Source organism: Lycorma delicatula, chromosome 4, assembly GCF_047948215.1.
Source record: "Lycorma delicatula isolate Av1 chromosome 4, ASM4794821v1, whole genome shotgun sequence".
In the NCBI taxonomy this organism is placed as follows: domain Eukaryota; kingdom Metazoa; phylum Arthropoda; class Insecta; order Hemiptera; family Fulgoridae; genus Lycorma; species Lycorma delicatula.
Genome location: NC_134458.1, coordinates 156,356,048 through 156,376,893, shown reverse-complemented (window position 1 = coordinate 156,376,893; position 20,846 = coordinate 156,356,048). Strand labels below are relative to the sequence as shown.

At 29.7% G+C, this 20,846-nt stretch overlaps 1 protein-coding gene across 4 annotated transcripts in view; it reads right to left on the bottom strand.

Moving 5' to 3' along the window:
- Pex23 (tectonin beta-propeller repeat-containing peroxin 23) overlaps nucleotides 1-20,846 on the bottom strand; it is a 158,501-nt gene that overhangs the window by 57,977 nt on the left and 79,678 nt on the right. For all 4 annotated transcript variants that reach the window (XM_075364534.1, XM_075364535.1, XM_075364537.1 and 1 more), the window contains exons 17-20: nucleotides 20,716-20,835; nucleotides 18,438-18,588; nucleotides 17,246-17,445; nucleotides 9,875-10,084 (exon numbers count right to left, since the gene is read on the bottom strand). In XM_075364534.1, the coding sequence (XP_075220649.1) occupies nucleotides 9,875-10,084; nucleotides 17,246-17,445; nucleotides 18,438-18,588; nucleotides 20,716-20,835 (681 nt within the window). The remainder of the gene's footprint in view (nucleotides 1-9,874; nucleotides 10,085-17,245; nucleotides 17,446-18,437; nucleotides 18,589-20,715; nucleotides 20,836-20,846) is intronic.

Genomic DNA, 20,846 nt, shown 5'->3' with positions numbered 1-20,846 from the left:
GTAACAGTGGAAAATGTGAAAGCTAGTAACAGTTATCATCATTTAATGGATCAACTAATTGTTGATCCAAATAAGTACACAATAAAGTTTCATATATCAGAAGCTGAAAAAGCAAAGACTGTAATTCAGATAATGCTCAGCCACACACATCATGTACAACTGACAATTAGGCTCTTGTGAAGTTAAAATTTAGATCTATTCCACTTGCTCCATACTCACCATAATTGGCACCTGCAATTTTCACTTCTTTCTACAATTAAAGAGAGATATTAAGAATATTTATTTTACCATGGTTGATGAACTGAAAAATGCAGTGAGGTCATGGCTGAAGGAAACACTATCAGTGTTCTTCACTGATGGAATGAGAAAACTGGTTCACAACTGGGAGAAATATGTAACTGTAAATGGTCACTACATGGAAAAATAAATGATAGTTTCTGTAGCAAATAAAATCTATTTTTTATGTCATTTGACTATCTCTTTTCATTTCAAGTTTTTAGCGACTATGCATTAAATTCCAGTCACCCCCTCAGAAACATTTTTTTTCATAAATTATTTATACTGAATTTATGAACCAAAAACAAATAATCCAAATAATATTAAGTTAAATTAAATGCAATGGAGCATACTTTAAATTTTCATAAAACTTCTAACATTAACTAATACATTCAGAACAATAAAGCAACAAAAACAAAAAAACTTTTTTACAGAAAAAAGTAATGAATTGAAAAATTCATTAATTTGTAGGAATGAAATTTATTCATTTAAAACTTTACATGCTACTGCCATTATTACCCACTTTATAACAACACAATATAGTTAACAAGTAAAAAAAAATATCTATTACTATTTACTGTGAACACTTAGCAATAGAATGTTACTATACTTTCTGTATTTCATGACATTTGGTGTTTCAAATATCATGAAACTGCCATATTTTAAAGGGCTAATAACAAACAAGCAGTAAATTATGTACTTATTGTCATAACAGAAAATAAAGAAGACACCTTCAATAGATTTGTTTTTAGCATTTAGATTAACTTAACTCTAACCATTAAGAAATAAATTTTGATCATAAATATTATTATTATTATTTTGAAGATTTATGTTAAAACTGTTTAAAACTTATCTGGTATAAGCTACATCAGATAAGTTTTTATTTAAAATAATTTCATCTAGTCTTTGGCAAACTTTTATTATTAATTGTTTTCCTACCTGCATGGCCAACTACTATTGTAATCCTTTTGAGGAATATTTTTTAACATGTTGGCTGTGATACCAATTATATATGTCCTTTACAAGCATTTACAGGGAGGCATCCTATTATCCTCTCAATTTCTCTTTTGTGCGGTAAAAGTTGTGAAAAAAGGTAAAATTTACTGTTATTTTGATGTGATACTGGATGTATAGGACTGATGTAATTGGAACCTAAACAAGATAGACATTTGTACAGCTCCTAACACTGCTAAGTAACACAAATAGTTATATCTTTGATAGTGTTAGAAGAGACAAAAGCTTACAAGGTATTATCCTATAACGTACCAATGGAAACGTGAATACTGGACAATGAGGACTTGTAAAGCCAGAAAACTGCTTGCATTAAAAAAATACTGTAGCCAACATGTTAAAGTGAAGCAGACTTTTAAATGATTCTGAACTGAAGCTAGAAGGCAAATTGAAAGACTTGGAATTTGAAGTAGTTTAGTTACAGTTCATTAAACTATCACTTCTTACTTTATATTGTGTGAAAACGATTTACAATGTTTACACCAATACTAAACCTCACCACCAGCAGCAAGGTTTGTGCTGCAATCCAGTTTTTTCCAGAAAAAACACATTTTGCTATTGAAATTCAAAAAACTTTCTGATGGACTGAAAGTTATTAGTAACAGTTCAACAATAGTGCCAGTTGTTTTTTAAAAAAAAAGGCAAGGAAATATACAAAATAAAAAGAGAACAGCAAACAACGATGGTTAAATAAAATAATCTAGAAGAAAAAGTGAATATATAGTTATTAAAAATAATTATTTAATGATTAATAAACTTTTAAATTTGTGATACTTTCACAAAAATTAACCAGATCAACAATAACATTTTTTTTTTTTTTTTTGAGAAAATTGCTAAAGGTTAACTGCAAAATAATAAGTTTTCAGAAAAACTTTTCCATTAACAAAAGTCATATATTTTTGATTATACAGTAGATGCCGCTTATTAGAATCACTTTTGTATATAACAAAAGTGAGTCAATAAAGCAGCCGATTCAATTAAGTGTTGAAGGTCCTTATCCTGTATGCTGACAAACATAGCCTAAATATTTACTTAAAAAGGATGTAAAACATAATGTATGCAGTTTAATGACCATATGTATTAGTTACAGTATTAATTTAGATAAATGATACATTAAAACAAACTAATCTAACGTTGAAAAAACAAAAAGAAAAACTTATCTTTACTGTCATATGTTTTGTTTTCATCAATTCTATTAAATACAGTAATGTAATATAAAAAGATGTTATAAAAAGATACAGTACAAATACCAAAAGATGGGGAATACTGTAAAATGTGAATTTATAAAAATGTTATGTACTGAATTAAGGAAAAACATACTTGTAACTTATGTACAGATTACACAAATTTCAGTTTTTCTGTAATTCCATGTGAATGCTTATGTTCTTTTGAAGTAGACTTTTTTACAGTGTTCCAAGGCATCATTTTCCACTTTAAAAAAATCACGAAACTGTTCTGCGTTTTCTCCATGTAATTCCACATTTTTCCATAGAACTGATATCGCATAAGTTATTTCTTTTAACAGTGGTGCTTACAGCCAAACTTCTTCTGCTTCTTCAATGTCATTCTCTTCCAGGCCTAATTCATTATTTCTGACACAGTTCCATCATCAGGATCACAAATAGGAATGTCCTCGTCAATAGAGATCCATAAATTAATTTCATCATGCACATGTTTGATTGAACTTATCGGCACAATGTCATCGGATTCAATAAAACCAGCTTTTTTGAATGGTTTCAATTTTTAATTTGTTCCATACTTTACATAACACATGAGTAGCATTTAGAAGTATAATCTTTTTCGCTGTATCAATTGCAGTCTTCTCATGTCTGGCTTCATCTACCACTTGAATTATCATCTTCCTCATATTTTTTCTATATAAAACTTCAGGGTTTTTAGAATTCCCTGATCTAAGGGCTGTATTAAAGCCGTTGTAGTTGATGGTAAAAAAAAAATAATTCTACGTTTTTTAAATTATAAATTGCTGATGTATGAGGTGTACAAAACTGTCTAAAATTAAACCTATTTTTCTTTTCTGCCTGATTGATTTTTCATTCCACTTAATCAAAAACTAAGAAAATGAATCAGATGTCATCCACACATCTTTGTTTGAATTGTACTTTACAACCAAGGAAATGCCACAGATAATCTTGAATTTTTTGATTTACCTATAACTAGGAGTTCTTTTTTATCACTTTCATTCATATTGCAAGTGAGGAGAACTGTTATGCGATCTTTCTGCTTTTTACAATCTGAGTTGTCAATTTTTAAAAACATAATGAAAAATCAGGAAGTGCTCTGAAATACAACCCTAGTTCATCAAAATTGCAGATCATCAGGTTGAAGTTTTCTTAAAATCTCAGGAATGCAGTTCTTACTCTAGTTGTCTGCAGCAGGCTGATCAGTAGGGACCGGATTATATGCATTTGCATATTAAGCCCATTTTCACCAGTTATTGCATATTTTCCTTAAAATGTAGTGATGATGCATATTTTCACTATATTTACAATATTTTTCGGTAGGGTACCTACCAAAAAAATGAAATCTTACGTTGTAGTCAGCCAAACCTGTTAGCCGCACGGTTCTTACAGCACACTTAGCAGCTGTGTGTCTATTGTTTTGGTAGGATAATATTATTAGGAGGCCAAGTAAAACACAAACTCATGCGAGACAAGGACGGACGATACGGTTCTGCATTGCGCATGCCTACTGCAGCACTCCTCCCACTAGGCAATTAAATTACACATTTTATTGTTGAGGCATTCATTACATCAGTTTAGTTTTTAATTTGTTTGTGTAAAGTTTAATTTGTACCATGCCTCCCAAAAAAAATAAGTGTGTCTTTGTGGATAGCTGACTATCCTGGAATATTTACATATGATAGAAATGTTTTATATTGTCGAGTTTGCAGAAAAATATTTTGAGCATAAAATGTTCAAATAGACCAGCATGTCACAAGTCTTCATATTGCAGGATTGCAAAAGAAAGGCCCACGACAACAACTTGTAACAGCGGCAAGTAGCAGTGATTTCACTTCCAAAGGTAAACAAAAATACCCACTTTAGAATGGATTTATGTAAAGCATTGCTTAAAAGTAATATTCCTCTTCACAAACTTACAAATCCTACCTTCAAAGATTTTTTGCAAAAATATTGCTTGAATCAAAATATACCAGATGAATCAACATTGCGTAAAAATTACATACCAACACCTGCATTTCTGCAGGTAATTACATACCTGCATGTTCTGGAAGAAATAAGCAATGAACTCAAGGATAGTATTATTTGGATTTTAGCTGACGAAATTACAAACACTTGTAGCTGTTATATTGCGAATTTAATTGTTGGTGCATTAAAACTAGAGCCTTCTTCTTCCTCTTTGGTGGCCTGCAAACACCTTGAAAAGACAAATCATTCTATGATCACCAGATTCGTGAATGAGGGTATTAAAAAAAAAAATTTCCCGAATCTTCTGCAGGTGAAAGACTGTTTATATTTCTCTCAGATGCTGTTCTCTATACGATCGAGGCAGCCAAAGCTCTCCAAGTATTTTATCTGAATTTGATTCATGTGATGTACTTTGCTCATGGAGTACATCAACCCACTGAAGAAGTATGATCCACCGTTTGGGATTGTAAATAAACTGGTTTCATCAACAAAGAACGTGTTTCTTAAGGCACCTGCTCGCAATAAGGCCTATAAAGAAAAACTGCCAAATATGCCTTTATCTCCTGAACCAGTGGTAACTTGATGGTATACATGGATTGAAGCTGTGCTGTTTTACAATGAACATTTCCAGGCTACCAAAGGTGTAGTAAACGATTTTGATAGTGCAGAGGCTATGGCAGTTTGTTAGTCCAAGGAAGCATTTAATGATTCTAGTATTAAAAAAAATGTAGCTGTGATTAGCACTTATTTTTCCCACATATCTATGAGTTTTAAAAAGTTTGAAACTCAAGGTTTGGTGTTGACTGAATCTATTCAGTTAATGAATAAAATTTTCCAAATGAACTCCGCGTTGCCAGAGGTATTCCTGTGTAATCTTAAAGAAAAATTTGAAAAAAGTTTGAACAATAACCCAGGCTTTGAACCTTTGTGTCAAATTGGTAGTGTTATTAAAGGGACGAGTGAACTTTTGCCAGAAACAATAAGTGCTAACATAGCTCCCAAATTCAAATACTGCCCAGTTACCTCAGTGGATGTGGAGCAATCCTTTTCCATGTATAAAAATATTTTGACTGATCGAAGACACAATCTTACTACCAAACATTTGGGACAGACCTGATTGTTTACATTTACAAAAGTAACGAGATTTTAAAAAATTGTTAATTTTCAAATTTATCAATATGTTATTCAACTAACTGCATGCTGATTTTGAAATAAAAAAATTAAAAATTACTATTTTTTTTATTATTTAAAGTTGCATATTTTGACACTTTTTCATACTTGACATGCATATTTTAAGCAATTTTCATGCATATTTCAAGCTTTTTATGTTGCATATAATCCGGTCTCTACTGATCAGCATCCAATTTTTCACCAAATGGTTTCTTGTCAACACTATTGTTTCTCTCTTTCCAACAAGAGAGCCAACCATCTATTCATCTGAAATCATTATCACCAAGTTTTTCTGCAAATTGTTTGGCTTTTACCATTAAGATTTCACGACTGATGGGTGCATTTAATGATCTTGTCTCAGTGAACCACTTTAATAAAGCATGTTCAATATTTTCATTCTACCATCATGTTTTTTCCTGTTTCTGTTCACATTGTCAATTAGGTGGATTGCAGCCTCCAATTCTTTGTGCCTTTTAATGATACAAGAAAGTGAAGTCTGAGAAAGTCTCAGTGTTATTGCAACCTCTTGCCGACTACATTTAGGAAGTTTATTATATTTTTTAAAACTTCTTATTAGTCAAGTACATTTAAATCCTTATGTATATGTGACATGGCTTCAAAATTCACAAAAATTTCAGTACAATACACAAAAAATAAACAAACAAACTCACAAATGATCACAGTGAAACAATAGTAATGCAAAATTTAACATTTACAACAGTTGAAGCACACGCAAAAAGAAAACTAAAAGATTTAAACAAATATACGAATCAAACCTTATATTCAATACACACAGTGTAGAAAGATGAAACGCACTGAAAAACGATGGCCAAAAGTGTACTGCACTGTACGTACTCATATTTAATCTGCCATCTTTTACTGATGGAAGTCTGGCTCAGAGCTGTTTATCTTTAGCCAGCTACTAAAAAATGGTACGATAAACATTAAATACAGGTGCTACAGTAAAATGAAAGGGTATATAAGATAATGCAGTGCAATAAACATAAATAATCCATTTTGTATTATAATAAATAAATGAAAAGACTTTAAATATTAAAATGTTGATTCAATAAACAGATTCTTGATTTTATTACATGAAGAAATGTGTACAAATTTCCTGTATTTTTGTTTGGGTTTAGAAAAATGATTCAATAATCCATCTGAATCAATTACCCAGTGATTCTAATAAGCGGCATCTACTGTCTACTGTATATGTTATGCAACTGACAAAAATTTAAACAAGCACGCTATATTTGACAAATTCTGGAGCCAAAATATCACACACACACACACATTTAATATAATATATATTTATTGTTTTTCTTAATTTTTCTTTTATATACTTCTATTCTAATTTTTTGGTAGGATCATTTTACAACCCCCATTACATTTTTATTTTTTACCTGCGTATAATACTGCCAAAAATCTCTTTTTTTATATTTAATGGCTATTTTTTTAGGTTTTGTTTACAGTCTTGCTTACTTTTAGTAGATCAATATTAAATCTTGTTTTAATTTTTATTAATTAAATTCTTTCTTATATGTGAACACCAAAAAAAAGTAAAGAAATGGAAATAAAGAAAAAATTAAGGAAATGGACTTTTGTAATATTGTCACTGAACAAGAGAGGTTATTTTCTACACAAATACTGAATTACAAGAGTAGATCTAATAACAGGTATTATCCTGAAAACAAAAAGTTGATGTAAGCACCTAATAACAAGAAAGTGACCTCACAATCACTATTTTCAGAATATAAAAAGAATCTTGTTTATTGATTTTGTTGAATATGACATGACAATTAAGTTACAATTGATGAAGTTAAAATGCAACATTAAACAATAAAATAATTGTAATTTTATAATTAAAACAATAAAATATACACAAAAAAATTGTATTACTTTCCTGGTTTTAGCGACATTTGCTGCTATAATAATAATAGGGGAAAAAATCTAAAAAACTGATATCTTTTTTTTAAGTTTTGTGCCTTAGAGACACTAAAAAGATCTTTAATAAAAAAATAGATTTAAATTAATTGTAAATAATCTGCTAATATATTTTTTTTCTAATGCTTCCAAGTCCAAATAATCTATTTTTTCAGATTTCAATTTCATGGCATGAGCCAATTGATATCCCAACATCATTTGCGACTTCTCAGATTGTGATTTGGTGATCATTCATAATCATTTCTTTCACTTTTTTCATGTTTTCATTGGTTGTTGATGTGCTGGGGTGTCTGGGGTGCTTGAAATCTTCAACGTATTAACGACCTTCTTGGAAACACTTATACCACTCATAAACCCTTGCTTTATTCATAGCAGACTCACCAAAAGCAATATTTAACATCTTTAAAACATTGCTACACTTTATTCCATTCTTATAGCAAAATTTAATACAATTCTCTGATCCATTACTTAGACAAATAAAGAATCGTGAATCGTACGAAAACATGTGTTATCTTTTTGACAGCTGACAACAGACTTAACATCCAATATGGCTAAAAATGTACAGATACTTTTCAGACATGTTTATCAATACAATGAAAAAATCCTGAGAATCGGACTAATACAACCTGTAAAATTTAACAATTCTTGTTACTTTTAAACACACATCGTATAACACTTAGGGATTATTTTCTTAAAAATTAATTTTACCCGAATGCGTCCTTTGAGTAAGGGAGCTCCCAAAATAAAAAAAAAACTTTTTATACATTTTTCAAGAACACAGAACAATAGTTCCACCATTGAACTTTCATTAAGTCCTCAAAAAGTACAGAAATAATCAGTTTTAAATTTATTTAAATAATCTGTATTTATTTATTTATGTCATAAAATTAGAAATAAACATTTTTTCATGAGAATCTTAAAAAATTCATAATTTTGGCATATTTTTCCAATGAAAAGTAATTATTTTATCATATAGATATAAATAGAGCTTAAAATGTTTTAAAAATGAATTTCATAACTTGATCAGCAGCCAGGAAAGTTATGCAATTCATTGCTGACTTTTTTTACAAATACAGATTTATAAAGTTGTAGCAATTTAGATATAAGTTAGTTTATAAGGCCTTTTTTTATGGTAACTTATGTAAAATTTCTGAATTTTGTGTATGTAAAAAGCAAATTATGATAAATAAAAGATAGAGGGGTTTGTGACTGCATATTAGTAGGACCAAAAACATTTTCTTAAAAATTGAAATTTTTTTCCTTTCTGGTAAAACTGATTTGTTCAAAATGTTAAGTTTTACAGTACAATACTATCGTTGTATGTAAATTCTTACAAATTAGTATCTGGTAAAGAATCCGGATTGCATTTAGAAGTATTATTCAAGTTATTGCCAATTTTGTTAGTTTTGAGAAACACTAAATTATTGTTTTCACTTTTATGCAATTTATAAGGGCAAATTCGAGACAATTTTGTGTACAAAATTGTTATTTTCTACTAGTTTTAATCAACACAGCTTTACAGTAACATATTCAAAATATCACATACATAAAAATATATTGCATAATATATATTGATAATTATGCATGTACGCATGAAAAATGTGCTTTCAATCAAGACTATAAAAGAAAGATACCATGAAACCTACAGATATACTACAGAACATGCATTTTGAGTATCACAAAATCATGTATTTTGGGTATCTTTTAAAAAGCGTAACAGTTGCCTAGTTCAAGTTTAAAACATGTAGAATCTGGCCATGAAATCAAAACCTATGTCTGGAGAAAGAATAATATAATTATACTTCTGGTTTTGACATGTCATACAATCTAGGAATAAATGTTTTCTTGAAAAGATACAAAATTTATCAGTTATTTCTGATAACAAATTCAGCTCAGAAATGATCATTTTTAAGATTCTGTCTACATAGTTAAAGAAAAGTTTAACTGGATCTTAACCGGGTTCTTTCATGAGAAATACGTAGATTGATTAAAGTTGGTTCTCTATGTCTATATAATGGACTTTTTATTTTTACTTTGCTGTAGTGAGCTGTATTTCTTCATTTATTAGTAACTAAAACATGTTCATATGGCATTCTGGATTGTTAGAAAATTTAGTTAACTTGAGAATTCAAGTATCTAGTAGAAAAATGATATTTACATTAAACGTAGTGACAGCATAAGAGTCTGGCTAATGATCTAATAAATATGATAAGCCTAACGGCTTGAAAAAAAATCAGTCTAAAAACTTAAAAAGTAATTTTATTATATTATACTAATTTAATAACACAATAAATAAATAAACATACATGGATTGAAATATCACACAGTTTAGAATTTCCAACTTCCTGCCATGGACCACTGGTAGTTAATTTACACTGTCGAACCCAACGTCTTCTTCGAACATAATCAGTAAATTGTTTTTTTCCATGGTAACTTGCAGGAAAATCAACAGCATACTGCCAGCCATCTTTATCAACTCCACCAGGTATATGATAATCAACTGCCCAATTAGTAGCCTAAATAAAATAAAAAATTTCCAAAATATGTTAGGTTTCATTATAATTAATTACCTTATCATCATATTTATATACATACAATAAATATTCTCTAATTTAATTGTGGATATCTAGAAAAATAAAATTTGGGATAATTATTTCCACTTTAAGATTTGAACACTAGATCGTGGATACTGGTGTTCTTTGGTGGTTGGGCTTCAATTAACCACACATCTCAGGAACGGTCAACCTGTGTACAAGACTACACTTCATTTACACTTATACATATCTTCCTCATTCAAGTAATACCTTCTGGTGGTTCTGTAATCTAAACAGAAAAAAGAAAAGAGCCTTTAAGAAAAGTAAGTAAAAGCTATTTTAATTAATAACTCTTAAGGGTTTGGACTAAATAGGGGTCGAAAATAGGGTTACAATATTAGAAAGCTGGAAATCTCAAAAAAATGTTACAGATACTCACCTCATATAGATTATATAAGCTAAGTAGGATTTACTTTTCCACTACCTTACAAGGAAGAAAAGTAATACATACACACACACACACACACCACAGGTGTTCTTTTTAATTGTGCTACTATTGGGATTTCATAAATAAGAAAAGCTACAAAAAAACTTTAAATGCTTTTAAACTTAAAAAAAAAATGTAAACTTTAAAACTCCTCAAATTTTGAGTGCATTAGAGAAATATCATATTGGCATGTTTCTTCAAATTGAGTACCTCAGAAGTACCCTATAGAAATTTAATTTTTTTATTGATTAACTTAATTTTTTAAAATGGAAACCCTGATTTTTATATTTTTGGATGTAACACATAATTCTGAAAAAATCTTATCTCTCAATATCTTCCCATAAATGCAACTGTTCAGGAACTACACCCCTAATATCCAGTTGTACCTATCAACAATATGTACCCTATAAGTTGATTTAAGTCTACAGTGGTGTGATTTAACTGTTATTATTTCAGTGGAGCTGTATTTTCACAATATTCCATTATTGTGGTTAAATTTTAAAACTACAGAATTTTTATATCAATAATTTTATAACATTTTAAATCAGTACCCCTAATCTTGTTATTCTAATAAATAAATGTAAACAAAAGAAAACACAGCATTTACAAATTAGTTAAGTTTTATTTCATATTATGAAAATAAATTCATCATTTAAAGAAACTGAAAAACTATTAAATTATAATAAAATTGTATATTTTTTCAATTTAATTTATACAGGGCATTTCATAATGTTCTACGGAGTTTTGAAAATTCATTAACAAAAAACTATTTCACTCATAAGAATAAAACAAGTACTGTACGAAAGAGTACTTCAAATTTATTTTTTCCACATATACTAGGGAGTGCTCGCTAGGCATCGACAGTAGAGAAAATGGCTGCCATGGGAAGCGAGAAGTCGTTTTGTGTGTTAGAATTTCACTTGTCAAAGTCAGTAATTTCTGTGCAATGTGCGTTTCGGTTGAAATTTCATAAGGAGCCACCAAGTGAAAATTCAATTCGTGCATGGTATAAACAATTCAGTGAAACTGGTTGCTTGTGCAAGCAAAAACCAACTGGTCATCCCATCAACCTCAGAATTCAATGTCGAACGTGTGCGTGCAAGTTTCATTCGTAGCCTGTCAAAATCAACTGCAGCTGCAGGCAGAGAATTAGGAATTCCGAAAACAACAGTATGGAGAGCTCTCCGTAAATGTTTATTATGCAAACCATACCATCTTCAATTAATCCAGCGTCTTTCTGATGGGAGATAAAACATGTAGGCTCGATTTTTGTTTACAGTTACAGGAAAAGATGTTGTTAGATGAAGGTTTTCTAAACAAAATAATTTTCAGCGATGAAGCTACTTTCCATATTAGCGGCAAAGTAAACCGTCATAACGTGCAAGTTTGGTTAACTGAAAACCCACACGCTTATGTGGAACACATTCGAGATTCTCCGAAAGTAAATTTTTTTGTGCGATCTCTTGTAAGGCAGTGTATGGGCCGTTCTTTTTTATGGAAACGACAGTAACCAGCATGATATACCTAGATATGTTACAATTATGGCTTATGCCTCAGCTACTCAACGACTTCATTTTCCAGCAAGATGGTTCTCCTGCCCATTTTCATAACGAGGTTCGACAGTACCTTAATACAACATTACCTCGGCGCTGGATAGGACATGCATCTGAAGAAGACCAACACATTATGCTGTGGCCACCAGATCACCAGACCTCACGCCATGTGATTTCTTTCTCTAGGGTTACGTGAAAGATAACGTGTTTATCCCACCAATGCAGCACAATATTGCTGAGCTAAAGCATCACATAATCAATGCAATCAACTCTATCGAAAATGACATGTTAGAATGAGTTTGGCAAGAGCTAGACTTTCGTGTTGATGTGTGCCGTGTCACCAGAGGAGCACATATTGAACATTTATAGATTTTAACAAAAACTGTTTGAGTCCCTGCATCACCTCGTACAACTTTCATTTAGATAAGTGAAATACTATTTTTGTACTGAATTTTTGTAACTCCTAAGAACATTATGAAATGCCCTGTATTTTTAAAAAAAAGTAATATTATTTATTTTTCCTGAACTGTAGAAGATATTATCTGCTAAAATGTTTGTCATACTACATAATGAAATATATGTTTTCATACAGTGCAATGAAAAATAATTTGCCAGTTTCATTACATTTATTTTCTTTTGAAAGAAAATAAATGAAATAATTAAATGAAAATACTATTTTGTCAATGTTTTCTTTTTTAGAATAACAAGATTTAGTGAAAAATTTGGGACACTGATTTAAAACACTGTAAAACTTAAGATAAAAATGTGTATATTTTTAAACGTTAACAAAAATAATTAAATATTATGAAAATACAACTATATTTTAATAATAAGAAAAGAGTAAAATCACAACTTGATGGAATTACATTTAACTTATTTTTTTTTTGTCTTCAGTCATTTGACTGGTTTGATGCAACTCTCCAAGATTCCCTATCTAATGCCAGTCATTTTATTTCAGTATATCCCCTACATCCTACATCCCTAACAATTTGTTTTACATATTCCAAATGTTCCCTTCTGGCACAATTTTTCCCATCTACCTGTCCCTCCAATATCAAAGCGACTATTCCAGGAAGCCTTAAGATGTGGCCTTTAAGTTTGTCTCTTCTTTTAGTTACATTTTTCCAAATGTTTTTTTCTTCATCAATTTGCGGCAACACCTCTTCATTTGTCACTTTATCCAGCCATCTGATTTTTAACATTCTCCTATAGCAACACATTTCAAAAGCTTTTAATCTTTTTTTCTTAGGTACTCTGATCGTCCAAGTTTCACTTCCATGTGTTTACTTAGATGTACGCTCCAAAAATATACTTCAAAAATGCTTTCCTGATGTTTAGATTAATTTTTGATGAGAGCAAATTATACTTCTGACTGAAAGTTCGTTTCACTTTGCTATTCAGCATTTTATATCGCTCCTGCTTCATCCATGTTTAATAATTCAACTTCCCAAATTAAAAAAATTCTCCTACCTCCATAATCTTTTCTCTTCGTACATTTTTATATTCAGTGGTTTATCTACATTATTTCTACTATGTTTCATTACTTTCATTTTGTTCTTGTATATTTTCATGTGGTAGTTCTTGGATAGGACTTCATCCATGCCATTCACTGTTTTGTCTAAATGTCTTTTACTCTCAACTAGAATTACTATATCATCAGCAAATCATAGCACCTTTATCTTTTCACCTTGCACTGTTCTCTGGATCTAAATTGTGCTTTAACATCTCATTACCTGCTAGTTCTATGTAAAGATTAAAAAAATCCCTTTTGGCATGCTAGAAGTGGAGGTAGATTACACCAGTGCTAAGTAGGGGATAAAAAGATTTCCACCTTAAAGTTAAGAAAAACTTTAAATTCACTCAATACAATGGTTGCATGTGAAAAAATGTCACATGTTTAGCATACAAGCCCTACCTTCTTCCAATTCCAGCAACATTTTGGTCATCCCTTGTGTAAGGGTTGGTCATATCAAAAATTGTTCAGACAAAAGTTTTAGGTAATGTTTAGAGGACTAACAACCACTTTGAACTGATTTGATACTATGCCTATTAAGGGAGGTATGATATTTTTTTGAATTTGAAACCACATTTTTCCACCCCATGGGTCAATGATTGTGATATCAGAAAGCTTTATTTAGATAAGTTATAGACCCTTATCCAAAGAATAGTAGGAACTTTAAATGAATTTGATATTTTACTTAATAAGAAAGTTATAGAAATATTTTGTTTTTTTCAAAAATGCCCCCCCCCCCCCCCATCCGATTTTGCCCATTAAGGAACTCGACCGAGATTTTGGGTTGTTATATTTTATGTATCAATTTGAAAGTGATTGGCCCAAATTACAGCAGTTATCATGTCCACAAGAAAGTGAAATATATATATATATATATATATTTATATGTATACATAAACTTTTGAACTGATGGTGTTTTGGGGTTCTGGGGAATGTGAAACGTGAAGATATGTCAAAATTTTCTAGAAGTTGTTTCCAGAAGTACAATAGGTAGCTTTCTTATGAAATCTATCTAAAAGTAATGGGGATAGGGAACATCCTTGTCGGACTCCCTTGTTTATTACTGCTTCTTTCTTACGTTCTTTGATTATTACTGTTACAGTTTGGTTCCTGTAAATGTTAACAATTGTTCTTCTATCCCTATACTTGAACCCTAATTTTTTTTAAATTCTGAACATTTTATTCCAATCTACATTATCAAATGCCTTTTCTAAGTCTATAAATGCCATGTATGTTGGTTTTTTTTTCTTTAATCGTTCTTCTAATAATAATCTGAGGCCTAAAATTGCTTCCCTTGTCCCTATACTTTTCCTGAAACCAAATTGGTCTTCTCCTAACACTTCTTCCACTCTCCTCTCAATTCTTCTGTACAGAATTCTAGTTAAAATTTTTGATACATGAGTAAGCTAATTGTTCTGTATTCTTCACATTTATCTGCTTCTGCTTTCTTTGGTATCATAACAATAACACTCTTTTTGAAGTCTGATGGAACTTCCCCTTTTTTGTAAATATTACACATCAGTTTGTATAATCTACCAATTGCTTCCTCACTTGCACTGCACAGCAATTCTGCAGGTATCCCATCTATCCCAGGAGCCTTTCTCCCATTCAAATCCTTTAATGATTTATTAAATTCAGATCTCAATATTGTATCTCCCCTTTCTTCCTCTTCAACTTCATCTTCTTCCTCTATAACACCAGTTTCTAATTCAATTCCTCTGAATAACTCTTCAATATATTCCAACCCACCTATGGAACTTCTCTTTCATATTATAAATCAGTGTCCCATCTTTATTTAACACATTATTAAATTTTAATTTATGTACCACAAAATTCTCCCTAACTTTCCTGTATGTCTATTTTACCAATGATTATTTATGTTTCCACTTCTGAACACTTTTCTTTAATTCACTCTTCTTTTGCTAATTTGCACTTCCTGTTTATAGTATTTCCTAATTGTCGATAGGTCCTTTTACTTTCTTCATTACTAGCATTCTCATACTTTCTATGCTCATCCATCAGCTGCAATATATCGTCTGAAACCCAAGGTTTTCGACCAGTTCTCTTTGTTCTGCCTAAGTTCACGTCTGCTGATTTAAGAACTTCCTTTATAACATTCTCCCATTTTTTTTCTATATTTTCTACCTTATCTTTTCTACTGAGAGCTCTTGTGATGTCCTCCTCAAAAATCTTCTTTACCTCCTCTTCCTCAAGCTTCTCTAAATTCCACCAATTCATCTGGCACCTTTTCTTCAGGTTTTTAAATCACAATATACATTTCACTATCACTAAATTATGGTCGCTATCAATGTCTGCTCCTGGATATGCTTAGCAGTCGATGAGTTGATCTCTAAATCTTTGCTTAACAATGATATATCTATCTGATACCTTGGCAGTATCGCCCAGCTTTTTCTATTTGTATATTCTTCTATTTCAATTTTTAAATTGGTGGCAATTACTAAATTACACTACATGCAAAGCTCAATTAGTCGGCCCCTCTTTCATTTCTTTTGTCCAGCCTGTATTCACCCACAATATTTCCTTCCTTGCCTATTCTGATGCTTGCATTCCAACTTATAACTATTATTAAATCTTCGTCACCTTTTATGTGTTTACTGCTTTGTCAATTTCTTCATATACTCCCTCTAATGCATCATCATCATCATGGGCACTTGTAGGTATATAGATGTTAACAATTGTTGTTGGCTTAGGTTTTGATTTTATCCTGATTGCAATGATTCTATTGCTATGCTTTCTGAAATACTCTACTTTCTTCCTTATCTTCTTGTTCATTACGAAACCTATTCCTGCTTGCTCTTTATTTGATGCTGAGGTTTACCTTATAGGGTAGATATTGCCAACAGGTAACTGGATATCAGGTAAAATTCCAGAATGGTTTATGAGAAAAGTCTAAGCATTATGTACTATATCTGAAAATTGGTGATTTCCATTAAAAACAATAAAGCTGGCCACCATATTGGAAAAATTAATTGGCAGAAACATGCCGACAAGAAAATTTCCCCACATAGATTTCTTCTTAGTTTCTCTAATTTACAAGTTTCTATTGATATTGCATTTAAAGTGAACACATTGAGTTGTAGATATAACATATATATATATATATTACTAACCTCTAGTAGCAAACATACAGATAATATTGTGAAATTGATTTTAATAAATGGAAAACAACATTGTTGAACAAAAAATTTACTTTTTAGTATGAAATTTTAAAAATATTACATAATTTAATGATGTATGAGAAACAATACAACAATCAACATACAATATTAAAAAGTGTAATTTTTCAATTTAAATGTAATTTCTTTAAATCTGTAAGCTGCTGATGATGCTATCTATAATGAATTAAAATTTATTTATAAGATTCATTACAGCTGTAATTACAATGTTACATGTTACAAATTAATATAACAATACAATGATGTTGTAATGTTTTATTAATATTTTTAAATTATCTGCAATAGTAAGCTTTAACTTCGAAAGATCCCATGTTTTGAAATTAAGTAACACATTTATCTAAGTTACGACAACATAGAAGAAGTACAATTTTATAAAAAAAATAAATTGCTTACCCATTGCCAATGTTTGGATAAAAGCCTAATGCTATCTTTTGATCTCTTTTTACGACCAGTAGAATCACTCCACATTGGACGATCAGTCGGTAAACCATGAGTTGTAAATCCACTTAATGGATTCCAGCGTTGATTTTCATACACATAACAACAATATGTATCTGCCATTGGATGAATACCTTCTACACTTCTTTCTAGACCTAAAACAAATTAAAGTTTCAATAGTCAACATTACGTTTTTTCACTAAACCTTGATAGCGTCAACAAGAGAAGACTGACTATAAATACCCTAGAGCCTACTTTTTGAAAAGTATCTGTGATTTCAGTCATTAATTCATTTATATACATTCAAAGAAAGTTTACTGTTTATGTTCTAAGTGATTGTTACAGATGACAAAATTCTTATTTCATCCTTATTTTTGTTATCTATTATATCAGAAATGGTACTTAACCGTTATCTTATATTTAGACATTACAGGAATTATTTTTAAAAGTTTTATATACATGCATATAGCAAACTTTGAACAATTTGATGAAATGATGGAACTGAAAAAAAAGAAATGGTTACATTTTTGCTTTCATGGAATTACATCACATAAAGTAGCATATTTGATTTAATTTATTGTCCAGATAATATTATTTTTAGAAGATAAAAAAACAAAAGATGCACCTACATGCATAATATGTAATAACAAAAAATAAACATCATTACTTTATATATAGCATTTTACAATGGAAACTATTTTTGTTATTACATACAAATTTTTCTTAGAAAAGTTTTTTTTAAACATTAAATTATGATAAAGACAATCTATTAATATATATAAATATATAAAAATATGTATTGCATAAGGACAAAAATTTCATTCTTTATCTAAATAATAAATTATTAAATTACTGTTAAATGAACTAAATACACATGAAAATTGTGATCTCTCAAGAAAATAATTTATTTTTATAATAAAAAGTATACCTGTAATAGACAGCAAAAAAAAAAAATTCAACTAAGCAAACCATAAATGTGTTAGGAGTATTAATGTATGGTCAGACACTGAATCTCCTCTGTATCAATCAGTAAGAAAGGATATTATTCATTATATAACTTTTATTATTTTTGGAGTAATACATGTTTTCATAAATAAAAGATAGATCAAAATATATGATGATTACAAATAAAATATAGATGTATTACCGGCTAGAAATGTTCCACCCCATCCTCTAGTATACACCCATGGCGTGTTATCAGCAGCAATGCCCCATGTTATACCTTTACTGCAAGTTTCAACAAACTGTAAATGCCCACCCATTTGTCGCCAAAACATTTCACTCAACGATAATATTACCTGGAAAATATAACAATAATTTAAATCTGTAAAATAGTTATACAAATTTAATTTATTATTAATTCCACAAAATTTTATAATTTCAAATAAATTATTCTATAATAAACTCAATGTCAATTTTTAATATAACATTTTAGGAAAAATTTAAGTAAATTTTTTTATTTAAACATAAATGTAAACATAAATTCTAACTTTAAAAAAAAAAAAAAATATATGATAGCAAAATATATTAAATTACAAAATTTTTAAGTCAAATTTAATGCATAAATTCTCATCAGAATACAGTCGACTTAATTTTTATAACAGTACAACATACATGGCACAATGTGAAAAATTTTAAATTGAACAAAAAGTGTTCAATCAGTAATTTAAAAAAAATGTTTTCTTGTTTCACACAGGTGGAAAGAATAATAAAAAAGTACAGCAATTTTTTTAATTCCCAGAATTTATCCATTATGAAAAAAATTGATATTTAGCATATCCTGTTTTACCGGCTTCAGTTTTTCATTTCTGAATTTACATAAGTTAGGGACTAATTAATCAAAGGCTCAAGGCCAGAGCACTTGCATCAATATTTTTAATGCAACGCTTAGCACTTTTATCATATCTGCTACGTATTTGAACATACAGAAATAGCATATTTGTATCAAGAAAATGTATAGCCCTGAATACTTTCATTTAGTCATTGTACATGATTGTTGGGCTAAATTCAACTAATCTATTTGCAATTTAATGAACAGCATCATCTCTAGTATTTCCTGCACTATGATAAAAATGTTAGAAGCGTGATGTAACAAGGAATCTTTACTATTTTTTTCATGAGTACTATGAATGTGGTTCTCTAAGAAATTTCATTTCTATTTCTGTTTTCTTAATAAGTACATTTCTAATGTAATAAGTTATCTATTCAGTTAGGACTGAATAACAGAAATAATACAATCAGATCTATTGTATAATATAAATCAAGCATTTCATAAAAAAAGGATATTGTTTATACATATTAAGAAAAAAAATGGTGATAACAAATGAAAATCTTTGAAGACAGTAAAAAAAAGACATCAGCAATAGTGTAAATATAGAAAAATTTTCAATATTTAATTGAATATTGCAAAAAACTGCTGGTTTATCAGCTTACAGGTATATTAAAAAGTGCAGGCTTGAAAGTTTTAAATCCTGTTTACAATAAATTTTGACTAGAAGATTCTGTTGCAATGTAAATATAAGATTCTGTCTTTTGTTATAAGATAAAGCCCATTTTTTAAAAAGCATAATATAAAAAAAAAATATGTTTTGCATTTGAAAAAATGTGCTATTTTTACAAACAGGGAAAAGTTTCATAAATTAATGAAAAAAAGTTACTTTTTTGGCTGCTTTCTCATTTCTATTTTCACTATAACCATGCCCGCTTTGCTAGCAGTGTGCACAAAGGAGGAACAATGAGCAGTGATCTAATTTCTCTTTTTGGAAGATGTGCCAAGGGGTGAAATTCACTGGAAGTTTATAACACTTTGTCCACTGAACCACATTTCAGGACTGGTTTTTTAAAAAAGACGTATAACTGGAAGCTGAAATTTAATGTGTAGGCTTGAAATCCATTGTATTCTTTTAGTTTTCAAAGTAAGTTTTACATGCCAATTAAATTTCTCATTTGACTTCCAGAATTTTACATGAGAATTTGTATTAACTCTTGCTTTGGTCAGCAGACTCATTGTAGTTAATTTTTTGTATTTTGTTGTAAATCATATGACATCTTCAAATATCTATTTCATAAACTAAATTCTAACCACTGACTGTAGTAATCATCAGATTTGTTGTACAAATTAAGTTTTTCTTATACAAAAAGATGTCTTTGTTTAGGTCATTTTAAAGCTTTTTCACTTCATAGTCTAATAACTTTAATAATTTTCAATATTATTAGCATATTTTAAAGGTTTTTTCTTCTTTATTAATACTTAATTGTGATAAAGTAAATTTACTTTTAATATCATTAATCATTTTTTTATTTACCTGTAGTATTTTTTAAATAATTTTTTTGATTTATGCCTAACAGTAACAGATTTTCGAAAGTTAATACATTTTCATTTAAAAAAAAAATTAACATAAATATACAATTAAATAAATAATTACCCTTTTGGAATAATAAACAGCAGTATGTACATCAACAGACCCACAAATGGCAACATGTGTTATTAAATGTGGTTTAATTCGATGCTCATAATAACAATAAACAGAACCGTTAACAACAACCTGTCAAAAAA